The 20,977-nt window shown below is 37.0% G+C and overlaps 1 protein-coding gene across 1 annotated transcript in view; it reads left to right on the top strand.

Moving 5' to 3' along the window:
* LOC115218300 overlaps positions 1–20,977 on the top strand; it is a 1,044,479-nt gene that overhangs the window by 491,665 nt on the left and 531,837 nt on the right. The window contains exon 2 of the mRNA XM_036508355.1: positions 9,130–9,267. Coding sequence (XP_036364248.1) covers positions 9,130–9,267 — 138 coding nt within the window. The remainder of the gene's footprint in view (positions 1–9,129; positions 9,268–20,977) is intronic.

The following is a 20,977-nucleotide window of genomic DNA, read 5'->3' as shown; positions in this document are numbered from 1 at the left end:
ACACTGGTGGCGTGGAGAGGGGAGGCTGGTATGCATGGGCGACTGCTGGTCTTCCATAAACAACCTTGCCTGGACTTGTGTCTAGGAGGGTAACTTTCTAGGTGCAATCCCATGGCCATTCATGACCGAAGGGGGTCTTTATATGTGTGTGTGTGTGTGCGTGTATTTTACCGAATTCCTTTGCCGAACTGCGATATCGAGTGGCGAAACACTAAGTTATTTTATTGAATTCCTTTGGCGAACCGCTAAGTTATTTTATCGATCTCGTTTGGTGAAACACTAAGTTCTTTTATCGATTTCCTTTGGCGAACCTCTATGTTATTTTATCGATATACTTTGGCGAAGTTATTTCATCGATCACATTTGGCGAATCGCTAGAATATTTTATCGATCGTCTTTGGCGAACCGCTGAGTTATTTTATCTATCACGTTTGTGGAATCATTATGTTATTTTATCGATCTTTCTTTGGCGAAACTCTAAGTTATTTTATCAAACTCCCTTGGCCAATCGTAAAGTTATCTTATGGATCACTTTTGGCGAACCGCTAATTTATTTTATTGATCTTCTTTGGCGAACCACTATGTTATTTTATCGTAATCTTTTGGCGAACCGCTAAGTTATATTATCGATCTTTCTTTGGCGAACCGCTAAGTTTTTTATCAACTTCCTTTGGCGTACCGCTAAGTTATTTTATCGATCACGGTAGGCGAAACGTTAAGTTATTTAATCGATCTCCTTTGGCGAACCGCAAAGGAAATTTAATATATCGCGATTGGCAAAACTCTAACATATTTTATCGATTAACTTCGGCGAACCGCTAAGTTATTTTATCGACTCGTTTGGCGAACCGCTACATTATTCTATCGATCTCCTTTGGTGAACCGCTAGATTATTTTATCGCACACCTTTGTCGAACCGCTAAGTTATTTTATCGGCCGCGTTTGGCGAACCGCTAGCTTATTTTATCGATAACGTTGTGGTAAACCGCTATGTTATATTATCGATCACGATTGGCGAACCGATAGCGTATTTTATTGATATCCTTTGGTAAACCGGAAAGTTGTTTTATCGACCACCTTTTAACAAACCGCTACGTTAATTTTTCGATCTCCTGTGGCGAACCTCTAGTTATTTTATCGATATCCTTTGGCGAGTCACTAAGTTATTTTATCGAACCTTTTTGTCGAACCGGTAGGTTATTTTATCGATCTCTATTGGCGAACCGCTAAGTTATTTTATCGATCGCCTTCGGCGAATCGCTAAGTTATCTTATGGATCTCGTTTGGCTGACCTCTAAGTTATTTTATCGCTCTTCTTGGACTAACCTCTAGGTTATTTTATCGATCACGTTTGGTGAACCACTAGATTATTTTATCGTACTCCTTTGACTAAGTTATTTTATCAATCTTCTATGGCGAACCGCTAAGTTATTTTTTCGAACTCCTTTGGCGAACCGCTGTGTTATTTCATCGAACCCCTTTGTCGAACCGCTGTGTTATTTCATCGAACTCCTTTGGTGAACCGAGCAGTAATTTGATTGATCTCGATTGGCGAAACGCTAAGTTATTTTAAGATTGCACAGCTTTTGCCTGATTTCAATCTAATTTTCAACATGGTGAATTTTACCGGTGAGTCTGTTACATTATAAGGCACCAACAGAAAATGACTCTCCCCAGACACAACAGAATATGTTTCCACACACGAACTCATATAATGAATATTGCAAACCAAATCCAAAAGCGAAATATATATATATATATATATATACAACAACAATATTTATTAATTATATATATATATATATATATGTCTGTATATGCATATATGTGTGTGAGCGCGTATACATATGTGAGTATACACACACACACGCACCCCCACAGACGCACACACACACATATATATATATATACACATACATACATACATATATGCGCATAGTCATACACATTTTCGACATAATATTCGTTGTACTTTTCTCATAACAGATAGACATAATCATGACACAATATGCATTATTATTATCATTATTGTCAGCCTCAGCTTCCTCATCCTCATGCCCCTCTTCTTCTTCCTTCTCCTCCTTCGTATTCCCTCCTCCTCTTCCTCTTCATAATCATTATCATCCTCCTCCTCCTCCTCATCATCATCATCATCATCATTTATCTAAATAGGACAAACTACAATCAACAAATCTAGCGTTATTGCTACTTACATTTATCATATCCGTCATTGTAATTAAACTAGTAAAGTTTCTCATCATTTGCTCCTCTGAAAACACTATCACTATCATCATCATCATCATCATCATCATCACTGTCGTCTTTGTCGTCATCATCATCATCATCAGCAGCAGCAGTAGCTGCTGCAGCAGCAGTAGTAGTAGTAGTAGTAGTAGTAGTAGCAGTAGTAGTAGTAGTAGTAGTAGTAGTCTAATCTTTATTGTTACCGCTATGTGTGACAGCGAAATCTTCGATATATTTTATGTGTCTTATCGTCTTGAAGCAGAATACAAATAGAAAACGGAGAGTAATAATTATTTGAAGAAAAAACACAGAAAGTCTAAGAATTCAGGATTATAACAACAACATCAACTACAATAACAGCATGAACAACAACTACGAATAATAAGAGTAGTAACAGCAACAACAACAACAACGACAACCGCAAAACTAGGCACAGCAGTAATATCAGTGACAGTAGCAACAACAACTTCAACAAACCAAAACTAGCCACAATAATAATAATAATGTCTACATAACAGTAACATAATTGAGAAGAGACTTCGGTTTAACAATGGTTACAATGAAATAACAGCAAAAGACATACAATGCCGAACAATACCAAAAACAGTAGCGAAAAGGATTATAATAACTATAATACTTGAGCTCTTAGAAATAGTAGTTAAATTCCCCTCAAATTAGGGTGGGGGGAGCACTCCGTCGGTTACGACGACGAGGGTTCCGGTTGATCCGATCAACGGGACAGCCTGCTCGTGAAATTAACGTGTAAGTGGCTGAGCACTCCACAGACACGTGTACCCTTAACGTAGTTCTCGGGGATATTCGGCGTGACACAGAGAGTGACAAGGCCGGCCCCTTGAAATACAGGTACAACAGAAACAGGAAGTAAGAGTGAGAGAAAGTTGTGGTGAAAGAGTACAGCAGGGATTACCACCATCCCCTGCCGGAGCCTCGTGGAGCTTTAGGTTTTTTTCGCTCAATAAACACTCACAACGTCCGGTCTGGGAATCGAAACCGCGATCCTATGACCGCGAGTCCGCTGCCCTAACCACTGGGCCATTGCGCCCCCACACATAACAGTAACATAATTGAGAAGAGACTTCGGTTTAACAATGGTTACAATGAAATAACAGCAAAAGACATACAATGCCGAACAATACCAAAAACAGTAGCGAAAAGGATTATAATAACAATAATACTTGAGCTCTTAGAAATGATAGTTAAATTCCGCCTCAAATTACACATTACCGGACCTGGTCCGACTCTCCATCGCTTATGACGACGCGTGTTTCAGTTTATCTGATTAACGGAACAATCTGCTCGTGAAATTAACCTGCAAGTCACTGATCACTCCAGAATCACGCGTACTCATAACTTATTTCTCAGGGAGAGATGTAGAATGACACGGCTGTAGATGTAGAATGACAAGGCTGGTCCTTTGAACTACAGCTACAAGTCACTTTTACTAGCTGAGTGGACTGGAGTAACGAGAGACGAAGTGTTTTGCTCAAGGATACAACGAATTTCGGCTTTCAAGCTTAGAAACAAGACTCATTCATTGGAATTTAAAGACCAAATAGGCTGCCCACCATGCATGCAAATATGCATGTATGTATGTATACATGTATGTATGCCTGTATGTCATTATTCAGTTTTATGTCAAGATTTCTTGCTAATAGAGAAGGCGGCGAGCTGGCAGACTCGTTAGGAGGCCGGGTGAAATGCTTAACAGTATTTCGTCTGCCGCTACGTTCTAAGTTCAAATTCCGCCGAGGTCGACTTTGCCTTTCATCCTTTCGGGGTCGATTAAATAAGTACCAGTTACGCACTGGGGTCGATATAATCGACCTAATCCGTTTCTCTGTCGTTGTTTGTCCCTTCTGTGCTTAGCCCCTTGTGGGCAGTAAAGAAATAGGTATTTCGTCTGTTGCTACGTTCTGAGTTCAAATTCCGCCGAGGTCGACTTTGCCTTTCATCCTTTCGGGGTCGATTAAATAAGTACCAGTTACGCACTGGGGTCGATGTAGTCGACTTAATCCATTTGTCTGACCTTGTTTGTCCCCTCTGTGTCTAGCCCCTTGTGAGCAATAAAGAAATAAAGGATACAATGAGAGGCCGGGAATTTAACTCATGACTTTACGATCGTGAACCGAATTCCCTAGACATTAAGACACGCTTTTTGTTGAAAAATACTGATCCCATTTTAGACTTTCATGTTAAATAATGAGGCAAGGCGGCGAGCAGGCAGAACTGTTAACATGTTGGACAAAATGCTCAGCGAGATTTCGTACATCTTCAAATTACTTCGATATCGATTTAACTTTCATGTATTTTCGGAACGATAAAACAAGTGCCAGTTGAGCACTGAGGTTAGTGTAAATAACTTACTCCACTTCTCGCGAATTAGCTGGCCTTGTGCCAAAATTTGAAACCATTAATATTAGTAGTAAGACGGTGAGTTGGCAGAATGATTAGCACGCTGAGCCAAATGCTTAGTGGCATTTCGTCGGTCTTCCCGTTCTGATCTTAGATCACGCCAGGGTGGACATTGCCTTTCATCCTTTGAATATCAATAGAATATACACATAGTATTAGCTGAGCACGGGGGACGGTGTAAACGACTAGCCCTTTCCCCAAAATTGTGCCAAAATCTGAAACCAATATGAAGTAATAATGAAGTATGGAACGAGAGAAAGGTCATATTTTGTTTCATAATTCAGCTTGATTATAACGTTTCCTTTCTCGATCATAAGGCTGCTTACCCTGTTTTCATGGTGTATAAAAAACCTGAGATTAGTGCACTCACTTTCAACCGGGCGTCGATCCATTACAGAGTTCAAAGCTAAAATGCTTTGAAGAGCATGTATAACAGCTGTATTAGTCTCACTACTTGACCGGTACTGTATTTTCTCGAGTACAAAGCGCTGAAAGGCAATGTTGATTTGAAACCACATGGATTTCGGTTCAGCCCCACTGCGCGGTACCTTGTACAAATGTCTTCTACTATATGGCTTGGGTGTATATAATACCGGGTTGACTAATGACTTGATGGAATTTAGCAGACGGGAACTATAAAGAATTATGTGTGCGTGCGTATATGTGTGTACGTGTGTGTGTGTGTGCATGCGTGCGTGTGAGTGGTGTACTTTCTTGAGCTTTTGTTTCCCACCAACAGCTGGCGACCGGTGTCTGACTATATAGTCCCTGTGAATTAATGGTTCGGCAGAAAAGACAAATGGGATATGTATCTGACTTGAATATAAGTCATAGGGACGATTTTTCTCTCTCCTATACGCTTGAAGGCGGTACCTCAGTGTAGCAACAAATTAAAGAGTGAAGCAAGAAAATAAGTCAAGTAGTAAATATTAGCATTGGCATAACCATTAAGAACAGCATTATCAACAACAACAACAACAACAACAGGCCAACATCATCAATCACATCAGCAAATCAACAAGGGGATGATGAACAGCAAAATTAAAGAATATTGTTCATTTGTAATGAGCAATAGCTTTTGATTGGTGCCATGACGACAAAATGGAAGCTGATTGTCTCTCGATAACATGACGTATCTGTGATTCATTTGCATGATTAAATTGTTGTTTAATTAACAAACTCATTAAAATAAGTTTGTTGTGCGTTTGCTGTGCGTATGTCGTGTGTGTGTATGTGGTTTGGGTAGAGTTGTGAGGTAGCTAATTTTAAAGTAATGGCTCTAATTAAGAGTCTTTCCCATCATCATTAACATAATAGTCAGCGTCAATATACGCTACGCCTTAATTGTCATCATCATTTCGAATACTGATCACTGTTGTTGTATTGTTGTTGCTTTTTTATTTTGATGCCAGCTGTAATTCTGCTGCTGCTGGTGCTGCTGCTGCTATTGTTAATTTTGATGCCAGCTGTAGCGCTACTCTTTTTGTTGTTGTTCTTAATGTTGATGCCGGTTTTAATTCTACTGTTTTTTTTTGTTTATTTGTCTTCTGTGATTACATTCAAATTCCGCTTTTAATGTTCCAAAATAAATGAATGAAAGTTTATATGAATAAATATAGAGGCTTGGTTTTTCGAATCTTTCACGTGAGGACGAAGAATCGGGCTCTAGCCTAGAAACAAGACTCATTCATTGAAATTTAAAGACCAAATACGATGCCTGCCATGCATTCATGTATGTATGTATGTATGTATGTATGTATGTATGTATGTATGTATGTATGTATGAATGTATGTATGAATGTATGTATGTATGTATGTCTGTATGTATGTATGTATGTATGTATTCTTTGGAATTTCAACTTCAACAACAGGGTATTTTGTATGTATGTATGTATGTATGTATGTATGTATGTCTGTCTGTCTGTCTGTATGTATGTATGTATGTATGTATGTATGTATGTATCTATGTATGTATGCATGTATGCATGTATGTATGTATGTATTCTTTGGAATTTCAACATCAACAACAGGGTATTTCGTATGTATGTATGTATGTATGTATGTATGTATGTATATATATATGAATGTATGTATGAATGTGCTAAAAATGTTATCGAAGGAATGTTACGATATGTATGTATGTATGTATGTGTATGCGTATGCTTGCGTGTATGTCGATTCACGTGCGGTGTGTTATATTTTTGAGCAAAACACTTCATCTCACGTTGCTCTGTAATCACCTCGAGATCTGACGTGCACATGGAGGGTGTAGCACGAAGATATGATCAATATAAACAAATAACGAACAAATAATGTCTGTTGTTCAGAAAGAAATTGCAGAACCGTCTTTCTCTATCCTGAGAGACTACCTTACATACGTGTATGGAAGCATGCGTTTATATTTACGTATGCTTGTGCATGTTGTATATGCAGATGTACATGTGCCGAGACGCGTGGTTTAGTGGTTAGGGTGTTTGACCCATGATCGTAATATTTTGATTTCTATTCCTGAACCGAGCAACGCGTTGTGTTTCTGAACAAAGCAATTTCACATTGATCCAGTCCACTCAGCTGGCGAAAATGAGTAATCCTGCGACGGACCGGCGTCCCGTCCAGATGGGAAATATATACGCCATGAAACCGGGAAACTGACCCTTATGTGCCAGCATGACCCTAAATGGTAACTTTGCATTTTTTGCTTCTAACTAGGTGTACACATGTTCTCAGGTGTGGCTGTCAGATGTAAACATGATGAATTTCATGAACACGCCCACAGACCGCACACATATACAGACGTATATTAATGTTTACAAAGAAAAAGGTTGACAGTAACTTCGAATGTTACGCTCCAATTTATCTTCTACCCCTTATAGGTCATCAGAAACCAATCCTGATGGGTGACAACAAAATGAACTCTTCTGAAAGCAAAGAAAAAGAATCCACTAGATTGTGTTAAAACAGGAATGCGGTTTAAGTCTACTACGGCTAACGTAGTAAGTCTAATGTTTAAGTCTAAGGCGGCAAGCTGGCAGAATCGTTAGCACGTCGGGCGAAATGCTTAGCGGTATTTCGGCTGCCGTTACGTTGTGAGTTCAAATTCCGCCGAGGTCGACTTTGCCTTTCATCCTTTCGGCGTCGATAAATTAAGTACCAGTTACGCACTGGGGTCGATGTAATCGACTTAATGCCTATGTCTGTCCTCGTTTGTCGTCCCCTCTATGTTTAGCCCCTTGTGGGTAATAAAGAAATAGGTTTAAGTCTACTACCTAAAAGCGAGCATAATTCGCCTGACAGGCTTTCTTTACTGATTGGGTCGACACAATTTCATTCACAAGGTTTTAGTCGAACTGAAGTTCAGCTAGAAGAAAATTGCCGATGAGGCTACGTAGCTGGATCGAACCTGGAAATTTATGATCGCGAGAATAACGTCATAACCATACAACCAATAAGTCATGCAACCCGTTTAAATAGCACTGAATAATGTTTTCGTTATTTGTTTATATTGATCATATGCTCGTGCTACACATCGGCTTACACCCTCCATGTGCACGTCAGATCTCGAGGTGATCACAGGGCAACGTGAGATGAAGTGTTTTGCTCAAAAATATAACACACCACACGTGAATCGACATACACGCATACACACGCATACACATACATAAATACATACATACATACATACATAGATACATACATACATACATGCATACATACATACATACATACATACATACATACATACATACATACATACATACATACATACAAAATACCCTGTTGTTGATGTTGAAATTCCAAAGAATACATACATACATACATGCATACATGCATACATACATACATACATGCATACATACATACATACATACATACATACATACATACATACATACATACATACATGCATACATACATACATACATACATACATACATACATACATACACATACATACATACAAAATACCCTGTTGTTGATGTTGAAATTCCAAAGAATACATACATACATACATGCATACATGCATACATACATACATACATACATACATACATATATACATACATACATGCATACATGCATACATACATACATACATACATACATACATACATACATACATGCATACATACATACATACATACATACATACATACATACATACATACATGAATGCATGGCAGGCATCTTATTTGGTCTTTAAATTCCAATGAATGAGTCTTGTTTCTAGGCCAGAGCCCGATTCTTCGTCCTCACGTGAAAGATTCGAAAAACCAAGCCTCTATATTTATTCATGTTTTATGTAAGACTATTCCTTCGAATGCTGGCTCGTCGTTCTTCGCTATTCTTTGATCTGTCACGTTATATTATACATCGTTTATTTAAGTTTCAATAACAGACTTTCTTCGGTTTCTGCCAGTTAGTTTCAATGTCTTTCTTTGTCATTCATTGCAGTGTGATCCCGGAATAGCTACGGATGCTCTTTACAATTTGATATACTGTAAACCAGAGATGATAATGTTTATTGGAGGTGCTTGCACTGAAGTCACGAAAACTCTTGGAGAAATAGTGCCTTACTGGAACCTAATATTGGTAAGTTACATTATCCGATACATAACCATATAATTTTCCACAATAACAAGGAACTTATCGTCTAGCAACCTAGCATTTCTTTGTATTAACGCACCATGCTACAACTACCAGATTTGTTTTTATATTTTATTTCTGAAACATGATTCATAATTCATGTCTGTAAGGAAACCTTGTTGTTTATAGTTGGAAACTATGATTTTACGTTTGCGTTATTGCAATAGATTTGATAAATGTCTTATAGCTGTGACTGCTATACTGATTGTTTCTCTAGATTGCTATCTGAAATTTAATCGGCATCTGGGCGAAATATATCTCACTATTTAGATTTTTACACTTAAGATCCTGGTTTCAAATATGTGTGTATATCTCTGCGTGTGCGAGCGTGTATGTGTGTGCATCCACACACACAAACACACTCACACATATTCATACATACAGCTATCTCTCTCTCTACACACACACACAAATACATACAAACTCATACACACATATATGTGTGTTATATGTGTGTTAAGTTGTACAAACAACAGAACTAAGAATCTTATCATGTGGCTGAATACACCAGAGATACGCGTAACCATAAAAGAATTCTCAGATGCTCAACATGACACAATATGTGACAGGAAACTCCTTCTACTGGATTCTCCTCTCTAAAACTAGGTGTCGACACAACGCAAATCTACAGAAAGTGCTACATGAGGAAGCCTACATCGAGTGCTTGGAGAAGGTGGTCTATCCTTGGGTGAAGATGGTGGCTGCTGGAATAATCTATGTCTGGCAAGAGGAATCTGCATCATGCCAGACAAGCAGAATAACCTAGTCATGGCTCTCAGACAATTTCTGTGACCGCATCACCCCTTAAATCTGTGCACCTAACTCCCCAGACTGGAACGCCTTGATTATTATGAGTGGGGTGCATTTGAGCGAGAGACCAACAAAACTCCTTCTACCGAAGTGCCACGTGGTGAGACTGACCCCGTAACTATGGGAAGCAATCTTCTTACCACACAGCCATGCATGCGCCTATATATATATATATATATGTATATATATATATATATATGTGTGTGTGTGTGTGAGTGCGTGTGGCCATATGGTTTGAAAGGCGGATGAACGCATGCCCAAAAACCTGTTTGACGGTGAGCTTGCAGAGGGGAAACGCTATCGTCGTAAACGTAAAGAAAGGTTTTAAGACAGTGTAAGGACTACTATGAGGTCACTTGGAACGGATCTATAAGACACTTGCCTTGGTTCGAGCTGAATGGCGAGTGAAAGTATGGAATGGAATGAAAGCGTTTGAAGAGGCCAGTATAACGCATGCAAAACTCAAAAGAGGCTTAAGGAAGAATGTTACGATCGAGAAGGTGAATCGGAGGTGTGACAGACCATGCCTTTCTTTTGCTGGAGTCAAATCCTATTTGTGAACCCATGGAAAACGAGCCTGCAGAAACTACTCTGCCTATATGTCTGTACACACCTTTCAATGCAATGTGTGCCATAAGTTCCACAAATCTAATGGAGGCCTCATAAGACATTTTAAGATCCACAAAGATCAGAACTTATCTGCAGCTCTTGGTGGTCCATATCGGATGTGCACTCTATGTGTGTGTCCTTTCAATACATTGTCTGGTTTAAAAAGCCACATTAGATGCCATTATGGTTCTAAGGTGTAGGTACTGGAGGTGGTCAAACTCTGCATAAAGTGTAGATAATAACCATGAATACATTTACTTATAAATTAAGGCTATAGTCATTAAAATGGCTATATCAGTGGCTCGCATATAAAAAAGTTACCAATAGATAAAATTAATTTTTACGTATATAAATATAAAAATACTATCATAATTAAGGGTACTGGAATGCCAACGCCTATACTCTAGAAGTAGATGTCAAATACCTATAATACACTCTAAATTTGTTCTCTATTCATAATCTCATGTCGAAAGCTAGGTGACGAGCAAGAAGATTTACCATATTTTGGATAATTCTATATCTTACGATTCCATGCTCTTTAATAAAGATCCCTTTACAATCCGACAAATATATAAGCGAAAAATACCTATACATACCGATAAATCTATTCGAACAGTTGCCAATATATACATGCATTTTCCGCGTATACTTTCCATCTGCTAGTCCATCTCTACCATGTTGTTAATGTCAGAAATCATACAGGGTAAATATAGTACCGCAGTATAATATAATGACTAGAGAACTCAAAATTATTTATACTTATAAATTGAGGATATAATCATTAGAATGATTATTATATCAGTGGCTAAAAAATGGAGAAAAAGAGAGACCGAGAGAGAGACAGAAAGAGTCAGACAGAGACAGGAAGACAAAGTGATAGGTGGTACGGGAAAGGGTGATATTTATCGAGACGTATCCCAAATATTTATATATATGAAGAGACACTTAATGTTCCTGAACACTAACTGAAATCATACGTTACGTGGCACTTTTCTATTAAAACCATAATTACATTCTCACAATAAATATTGCAGGCAGCGTTGCTGGAACAAACACAAAGAAATGTTCTATACATAACACACACAAAAACCGACAATCAACCGCGTACATTCACACATACACGTACATATGTACACACACACTTGCACATACACACACAGACACATACACTCGTACACACACACTCAAACACACAAACACACACACTCACACACACACTCTCTCACACACACACACTCTCACACACTCTCACACACTCTCACACAAACGCTCAGGTGCAACAGCAATTTCTTCAGACAAGTACATTCACTTCTTTGAATCTTCGATTTCCCGCCTTATTACTTCCTAGCCAAGAACGTGTGGTTCTTTTGTGTAGACATTCTGAATTCATTGTTGTCTCCTTTTGCTAAGATTCATTCTGTTGCAAGACATACGTGATTCCCAAAATTCTGAGATTGGAAACGAAAGGGAGGTTAAAATATCGATGAATAATAAAAGCAGGCGCAGGAGTGGCTGTGTGGTAAGTAGCTTGCTAACCAACCACATGGTTCTGGGTTCAGTCCCACTGCGTGGCATCTTGGGCAAGTGTCTTCTGCTATAGCCCCGGGCCGACCAATGCCTTGTGAGTGGATTTGGTTGACGGAAACTGAAAGAAGCCTGTCGTATATATGTATATATATATAAGTGTGTGTGTATATGCTTGTGTGTCTGTGTTTGTCCCCATAGCATTGCTTGACAACCGATGCTGGTATGTTTACGTCCCCGTCACCTAGCGGTTCGGCAAAAAGATACCGATAGAATAAGTACTGGGCTTACAAAGAATAAGTCCCGGGGTCGATTTACTCGACTAAAGGCGGTGCTCCAGCATGGCCGCAGTCAAATGACTGAAACAAGTAAAAGAGTAAACGAGTAAAAAGAGAGTAAAAGAGTAAAAGAGCAACCTTGATGGTAACACTCCAATCACCTCACTGATTATATTTGCGTACCCATGTATATTTATTTCTTTATTTCTCACAAGGGGCTAAACATAGAGGGTACAAACAAGGACAGACAAAGGGATTAAGTCGATTACATCGACACCAGTGCGTAACTGGTACTTATTTAATCGACCCCGAAAGAATGAAAGGCAAAGTCGACCTCAGCGAAATTTGAACTCAGAACGTAGGGTTTCAGCCAGAGGTTGAGGCCATGATAGTGCACCGTCTTTACTGCATCCGGGGATTTTTACTGTATTGCTTCTGGTGAAGTAGCGAGTTGGACGTTGCCGATCTTCTTTGTGCCCCCTGCCGCAATGTGGGTTCATCCGGAATTGCAGATAAAATGTATCTAGATGTTTTTTGAAGATTTTCATGTGTACATCTTACAGATATTTGATGTTCTGTGGTAGGGCATTAAACAGTTGTGAACACTTGAATCCCAAGCTATTATAAAATTGGGTTCGTATCCTCAATGGAGAAGATGAGACCTTTGATACTGTGCTGGCCTGTTCGGGGATTGTTTTGAATTTCGATTCCGAAATTCGGAGCCAGACCTGCCATTATTTTCCATTTGTTATAGCAATGTATATCTCTCACGTCTCATCTCCAGGGACTAAAGTCTCAGTTCTTCCAATCTCTCCCAATAGCCCAAGTGTTTTACTGAATCTATCTTTGTTTGTATAGTGGCGTTGGATAGCTTCTAGTTCCACAATTAGTTTTACACTTTGTGCGGGCCACAGATAGGAGCAGTAATCCAGACGACTGAGGACAAAGATTCTCCAAATCAGAAGCACTGTGTCTCTTCCTGGTCCTGGAGAATCTAAGGATCCAACCTGCCACCCGGCTGCATAGTGTTGCAATCTGAGTAGTGTGCACATAGAAAGTTGCGTCGTTGCTCATGTGGATTCACAAGTCAGGCACCGACTCTAACTCCGGGATTGCATTGCCTGCTGGTTCCGAGAACTTCAGCTGTAGATTGCTTGTAGGCTGATAGTACAGTGCTTGAAATTTTGTGCCATTGAAGTGCATATATATATATGCATATATACGTCTGTTTTTATGCGAGTGTGTATATATTTATACACACGCACAAATATATAAAATATATGTATATATCTATATGTATTTTCAGGATTACATAAAAAAACCTGTTCTGTATATATATATTTATATAATTAAAAATTGTAGTAAATAAACATACGAAATATACTAAATACGCAGACGAACGAAAACAAAGGTCATATATATATGTAGATGTGTGTGTATGTATTCATGCATATGTAAATATATATACCAATAAAATTATTTATATATGTGTGTGTGTGTTTAGATGTAGAGAATACTTGATGCAATCACAATATCCAAAGAATCGTTTTATCTTTGTAAGTTGTTTTTGTGCTTTCAAAAACCAGAGAGTGATGAATCTTTTGGATAGAAGTTTTTTTATGATGGGTAATTTGTGTGACTGTGCTTCCCTCTTCTTTTAGTTTTTATTTGTTTCAGTCATTGGACTGCGGCCATACTGGAGCACTACCTTGAAAACTTTTTCTCAAAAGATCCAACTCCATGTATATCTGACACATGTATATATATATATATATATATATATACAGAGAGAGAGAGAGAGAAAGAGAGAGAGAGAGAAGTTAGACTTCTTTTCAGTTTACGACTACGAAGTACACTCACATTGCTTTGGTGAGCCCTAGTCTAAAGTAGAAAACACTTGCTGAAGGTGTCACGCAGTGTGACTGAATCCGCAACCATTTGGTCGGGACAAAAATTTCGTAACTCGCAGCCACGCCTGTGTCTCGTTTTTCAACTTCTCAAGTACACGTGCTTTGGATTGATCTGTAAACAGGAAGATGCGTTTAGTCATGGTGTTCACTATTTCCGGTCTAGTCCCGGAATCGGTTTTCTTTGAAAGTGTCCTTATCTTGCCTTTCGTATTTGATCATATTTGACTTTTATCTGGAAAAATTCAAATAATTTGAATTTCCATTTACACAAATGACTAGATATTCAATACATGATTCATTTCTGTGAAATGAATATTTGTACACTCTCACACGGCAGCTTAGTTTTCATCCTGTTTCTCCAATACATTTCCCGTTGCCTTGTGGGTGTTCAATGCTGTAGACGAAATGTTTTGCTTTGCAATTCATGTTTGCATTTGCCCTCTATTCCTCCCGATTCTTGAATCTTTTGGCTCTTTCTTGTTTAATTATTTCACACGGCCCACAACAGTTGATAATGTAGACAACGCTTTATTACCTACATCACTGGATAGAGGTCCTTTAAGCTGTTTTTGATTTCCTTAGATTTATAGATTTTTGCTACTTCATGAAAATAACTTGACTTTTCCAAAAATTTGAGAGGTAATTCAACTCAATTTTCATTTAGCCAATTTTGTATTTGTCCATTAATTTATGAAAATTTACCCATTGTTTCTTTGTCATTGCTTTGTAGAAGAACTGGTAATTTAGGTTTTTTCTTAGACCATTTCCATGTTATGGGATTTACTCATTATTACTACAGCTCCTCCTCTGTCAGCTTCTTTAAGGATGATAGAAGATTCTCTCGGTAGATATTCCAATGCTTATTGTAATGCTTGCTTTTGTATGTCTTGTTCGAATATTTGAGTTTGCTGATCTTTTCAGACACATTATAAATTCATTTAAATGCTTATTTTTGTTTGTCGGAGGTTCGAATCCTATTTGTTCAAAACTTATGCCTCTTCATCATGTTCTTTTTAGAAGAATTTCTGTAGACAAGGTTCTCTTTCTCAGTGTGTTTTATAAGATTTGTTGTTGGGAATCCAAGCAAATTTCAATTCGTATTCCGGAAGATTTATTTGATTACCATGTAGTGTAGCATTGATAGGTTTTTCACTTTGGAGTCTGTTAGTTCAATGTTTCCTTGACTCTTTGTAGTTTTAGTTTTTTCCCTTTTCTATCCCAAATTCCCTTTACTGAAAAGGAAAAAAAGATGTCTTGTTGTGTGAGCCATTGACACTCTGTCTTCAAATTCTTCTTTCTCGCTGGAAGGAAGCTGTTCAGTTCTTGTTTTACCATCTACCTTGATGTGTTGGTATATTCTTACAACGTTGTGTTTGGTGTGATGATTTCATCTTCGTCTCTTGTTACGTAGTAAATTAAACATTGATCTCTTAGGAATACCCCATGTAGTTAAAATCTAGACATATGTGCAAATGGAAAAATCAAGATATTTACATTTTTTTAAAAATAAAAGACGCATAATGATTAAATACGACAGACAAAATAAGAATACTTTTAAAGGATTCTAATTCCGAAAGTAAATCGTAAATAGTCAATAACATTAATATAAAAAAAAACTTCCTTGATCTCACTGAATGATAACATCTCTTAGCCAATACCTGTGAACGAGATGTTTAAAGCAAATTACAAAGTTAATAGTCATATTGAATTTACACACACACATACACACACACACACACACACACACACACACACACACACGCACATACACACACACACACACTAAAATTAAGCCTAAGATTAAGAAGTCAATATTGACTGAGAGGGTGACACGATACAGAGAATTTGAGGTAAATAGAATTTTAAGCACTAATAACGACTCAACCAGACAGCAGTTGAATAACTGGCTTTATGCACACAGAGACACACACACACACACACGCGCACACATACACACACCACACAAACACACAAAAACACACACAAACACTCACACATATATGTAATTTATTTTCTACAGTTTGCTTCAAGCTCAACCCCTTCCTACATCTCGATCCTTGGATCTTACATTTATATATATATAACTATGTGTATGTGTGTGTGTGTGTGTGTGTGTAAGTATAGTTATATATATATATATATTTATATATATATATGCGTATTCTTTTATTTTTTACTTGTTTCAGTCATTTGACTGCAGCCATGATAGAGCAATACTTTGACGGGTTTTAGTCGAGGGAATCGAACCCAAGACATAATTTTCGTAAGCCTAGCACTCATTCTATCGGCCTCTTTGGTCGAACCGCTACGTTACAGGGACATATACCTACCAGCAACAGAGGGGAGACTAGCATAGACACACACACACATAAATACATACATACATACACATACGCACATATATATATATGTATGTATGTATATGTATATGTATATGTATATATATATATATATATAATATATATATATATATACATATATATATATGTATATGTATATATATATATATATACATATGAATATATGTATATATGTATATATATATGTATATGTATGTATATATATGTATATACATATATATATGTGTGTGTGTGTGTGTATATATATACATATATATGTATGTATAAACATGCATATATATGTGTGTGTGTGTGTGTATGTGTGTACATACATGGAGCCAGTTTTTCAACCGTTGTCTGGATGAGCAGTCATTATTACTGCTTAAAATTCTAGTTACTTCAAAATCTCTATATCATGTCGCTCTATCAGTCAATATTGGTTTCTTAATCTTAGCCTCACATAAATAGTTTCGTACACGTAACGGACGCTTACAGAAGCATATATATGTACAAATACAGAGATAGAGAGATGAGAGAGAGAGAGAAAGCTATAATACAATAATAGATTTGAGTGATTAGTTGTACAATTTTCAGACAAAATGTTATATTTTTAAATATATATGATGCAACTATATCTATCCTTCTTAAACATTTATGAGAATACGATGACCCACAGAATGATACGATGGTAACTGTTTAAATATTCGTCAACTCGGAAGTGATGAATTGTTTTAATTTGCACAAGAGTTCATTCTCTGACAACTTCCTTACTTGATCAATCGTTGTCTCATGAACTATACAACCATTTTAGATTATTTTAAATGTAATGTACAATGTTTTTTGCCACTGAGTAAGAAGAATCTGTAGCTGAACTACTGTCATTACTTCACATTTTTGCAATACAAGTCTATATTAACACGCCACCCAAATTTCATGAACTTGCATCAATATATTTAAAATGCTTACTCTGAAACCTTCTCACCAGTAGTTCCACTGTTGGAATGCTAGGAAAAGGGCCTATGACATTCTAATTCATGTATTTGTTGAAATTTACAATCTGTCTTGTATTTTCCATATCCTCGAAGCCCATCTTCTCTTCGATCCTTATTTTATGTGTTCTTTCTTTGGAGGTTTTCATGATATTTCCATATGATTTTCGAATGATTTTGAACTTCAAACAGTACAATGGGAATATAGGCTCTTCATCTCATTTACATACTTTCTGATTAGTTTCACAGATCAAATCTCTGACTTTGTCCACTTTTCTCAAGGAGTAATTTGAGATTTCTACGTTTAAACAGCACTCGTCCACGTGTCACCAGTTTACTCAACATTTCCCTGAATTGTGCGCAAAAAGGGTGTTGTTTGAAGTACAAACGTTACCACCAATTTCCCATGCTTTGACTAATAAGTTATTTCCACAAGGTATATCAGCACCAGCCTGTGTGTATGTATTTGGTACTCTGTTTGGTCTGCTTTCTCGCTCAGCCTTTCCTTTTCAAAGACCAAGTACGAAAGCAGAGCAGCTTTGTATATTTCAGCTAGGACTTCTTTAAGATGTTTCTTTGAGGGTACATGAAATATGACTTCCGGTTTTGGTGAACCAGAAATATGGTATTTTTGTTCTTGCACTTACTTGGAAAATTTCTCAGACACAGAATTGCACAGAAGCTCACGTTGTCATTACATGGTTTGTATTACATGCCCCACTACGTAACACACAGGTTATGTGTCTCTTCATACAACACCTGATCGATAAGTGCCTTGTGAGTGAAATTCACAAAAAAAAACTGTGAGGAATCCTGATATATGTATGTGTGTGTGTGTGCGTATGTCTTTTTGCTTATGTTTATCCCGCTCTACCAATTGATAATGGATGATGGTTTAGGTTTCTTCTCATCTATGTAAATTAGCTGCTCAGCAAAAAATATATAGAATAAGTACCGGATCCGACATTCAAGGCGGTGCTCCAGCATGGTTGGAGACCAGTGACTGACATAAGCAAAATATAAATGATACCACTGATATGCTTCTACTTCCACTGAATTCATCGCACTTCTAAACCTATTCTAAACCTGATAACACAAGCAAAGGAAATTTTACATTTTTTTTAATATCGAACAAATTTGTGTTACTGTTTTTTTTATTGTTAGTATTTTAGCTTATGGCAAGGAAGATTGTTTTCTGGAGTGAAATTCTGCTCATTTTTTGTTTGAGTTCATGTGAGTTCATTTATGTGTTACCATGCCATTTTCACCTTCAGCGCCGTTTTAATCCATGCTTATGTTTTATCGTTAATTCGTTATGACAGTTTGAAAATTACCCGATTACTTTTGGTGGAAGCGAGGACTATCCATTGCTACGCACATATTTGTTATCTCTTTTCCCTCTCCCCCTTTTTTTTCTCTACTTTGTATCCTACTCATTCCTATCCTCCACTCCTTAAACAAAACACTCCATATTAAATGCAAACCAAAAACATTATTTCCTGAAATTTAAATTATTGTGAAAATCCACTCATTTTTCCTACCTTAGGTGTTGAGTAAATTTACACAAAGTCTTAAGAATTAAGAAGTCTGCAATATTATCATTTCTTTAGAACAATTTGAAAAACACTCGCCTATTACTGTCATAGTTTAATAACCCTTCCTGTTATAGGTACAGGGCTTGATATTTTGGGGCAGGAGTATGGTCAATTCCATCGAACCATCATGACACTTTCCGGGGACCCCCAAATTCCTAGAAAATTTTTCGGAAAATTCCTGGAAAGTTCCGAGGATTTCATTGAAAATTCCGGGGATTCGCCAACTTCCTGGAAATTTGGTCGTAAACTTCATGGAAAGTTCCAAGGATACAGTGGAAAGTTCCGGGGATTCGCCAACTTCCCGGAAAATTGGTCGGAAACTTCATGGATTGTTCCGATGATTTTATGTAAAGTTCCGGGGTTTCCCCAACTTTCTGGAAATTTGGTTGGAAACTGCCTGGAGAGTTCCGAGGATTTCATGGAAAGTTCCGGGGATTTCGCAACTTCCCGGGAAATTGTTGGTAGTAAAGTAATAAGTATTCCGCCCATCGTTAGTTAGTGAGTTCAAATTCTGCCAAGGTCGACATTGTCGTTCATCCTTTTGTGGTCCATAACTCGAGTACGTGTTAAACACTGGGTTCGATGTAATCGACTTAGCCCCCCCACCAAAATTTCAGGTCTCGTGCCTATGGTAGAAAAGATTATCATTATTTATAGTAGTAGTAGTAGTAGTAGTAGTAGTAGTAGTAGTAGTAGTAGTAGTAGCAACAGCAGCAGCATTATAACACTAGTATTAATAATATTATTTACGAAGCAGATTGAATGGAATAGAAGCAAAATATCGAACCCCAAATTTTTATTGCCAAACATTATAACGGCAAATCTTGAATCTTGTAAAAGCAATAAACAGCATTAAGAAAATGCATCCGAACACTTTCTCGCTTTCTCTCTTTCTCTCTCCCTCCCCCTCTCTCTCTCACCCTCTCTTTTACACACACTCACTTACACACACTCACTTTGTCGTACTGTGCTCTCAATCCATCGTTCGTGTGTGACTTCAAGTAAAGTAAAACACAAAATCTTCACCCTTGTATTATAAAAAAAGTTTTACTATTCTGCCACAATATTATTGATTGGTCAACGTGAGCTAATAACGTTGATGGTAGTCTTAAGATAATTAATTTTTTTCGTCGTGAAAAACGTATGCAAACGCTAGAATAAATAGGCACACTTGAACGCTCACTCACACAAACACACACGCATACGTATGCTTGTGCATGTGTGTATATATGTACACACACACGCATATATATCTATATACATATATATGTATATATAAATACATATATATATATATGTATATATGTATATATATGTATATATATATATATACATATATACATATATATATATATATATATATATATATGTATATATATTTATATATGTATATATATATATATACATATATACATATATATATATATGTATATATATCTATATATCTATATGTATATGTATATATATTTATATATATACATATATACATATATATATATATATATATATATATATATACATATATATATATATATATATATATATGTATATATATATATATATATGTATATATATTTATATATATATATATATAATATATAT

Source organism: Octopus sinensis, linkage group LG13 (genome assembly GCF_006345805.1).
Source record: "Octopus sinensis linkage group LG13, ASM634580v1, whole genome shotgun sequence".
Taxonomy (NCBI): domain Eukaryota; kingdom Metazoa; phylum Mollusca; class Cephalopoda; order Octopoda; family Octopodidae; genus Octopus; species Octopus sinensis.
Note: the sequence above shows the minus strand (reverse complement) of the source record. Positions and strands in the feature narration are given on the sequence as shown.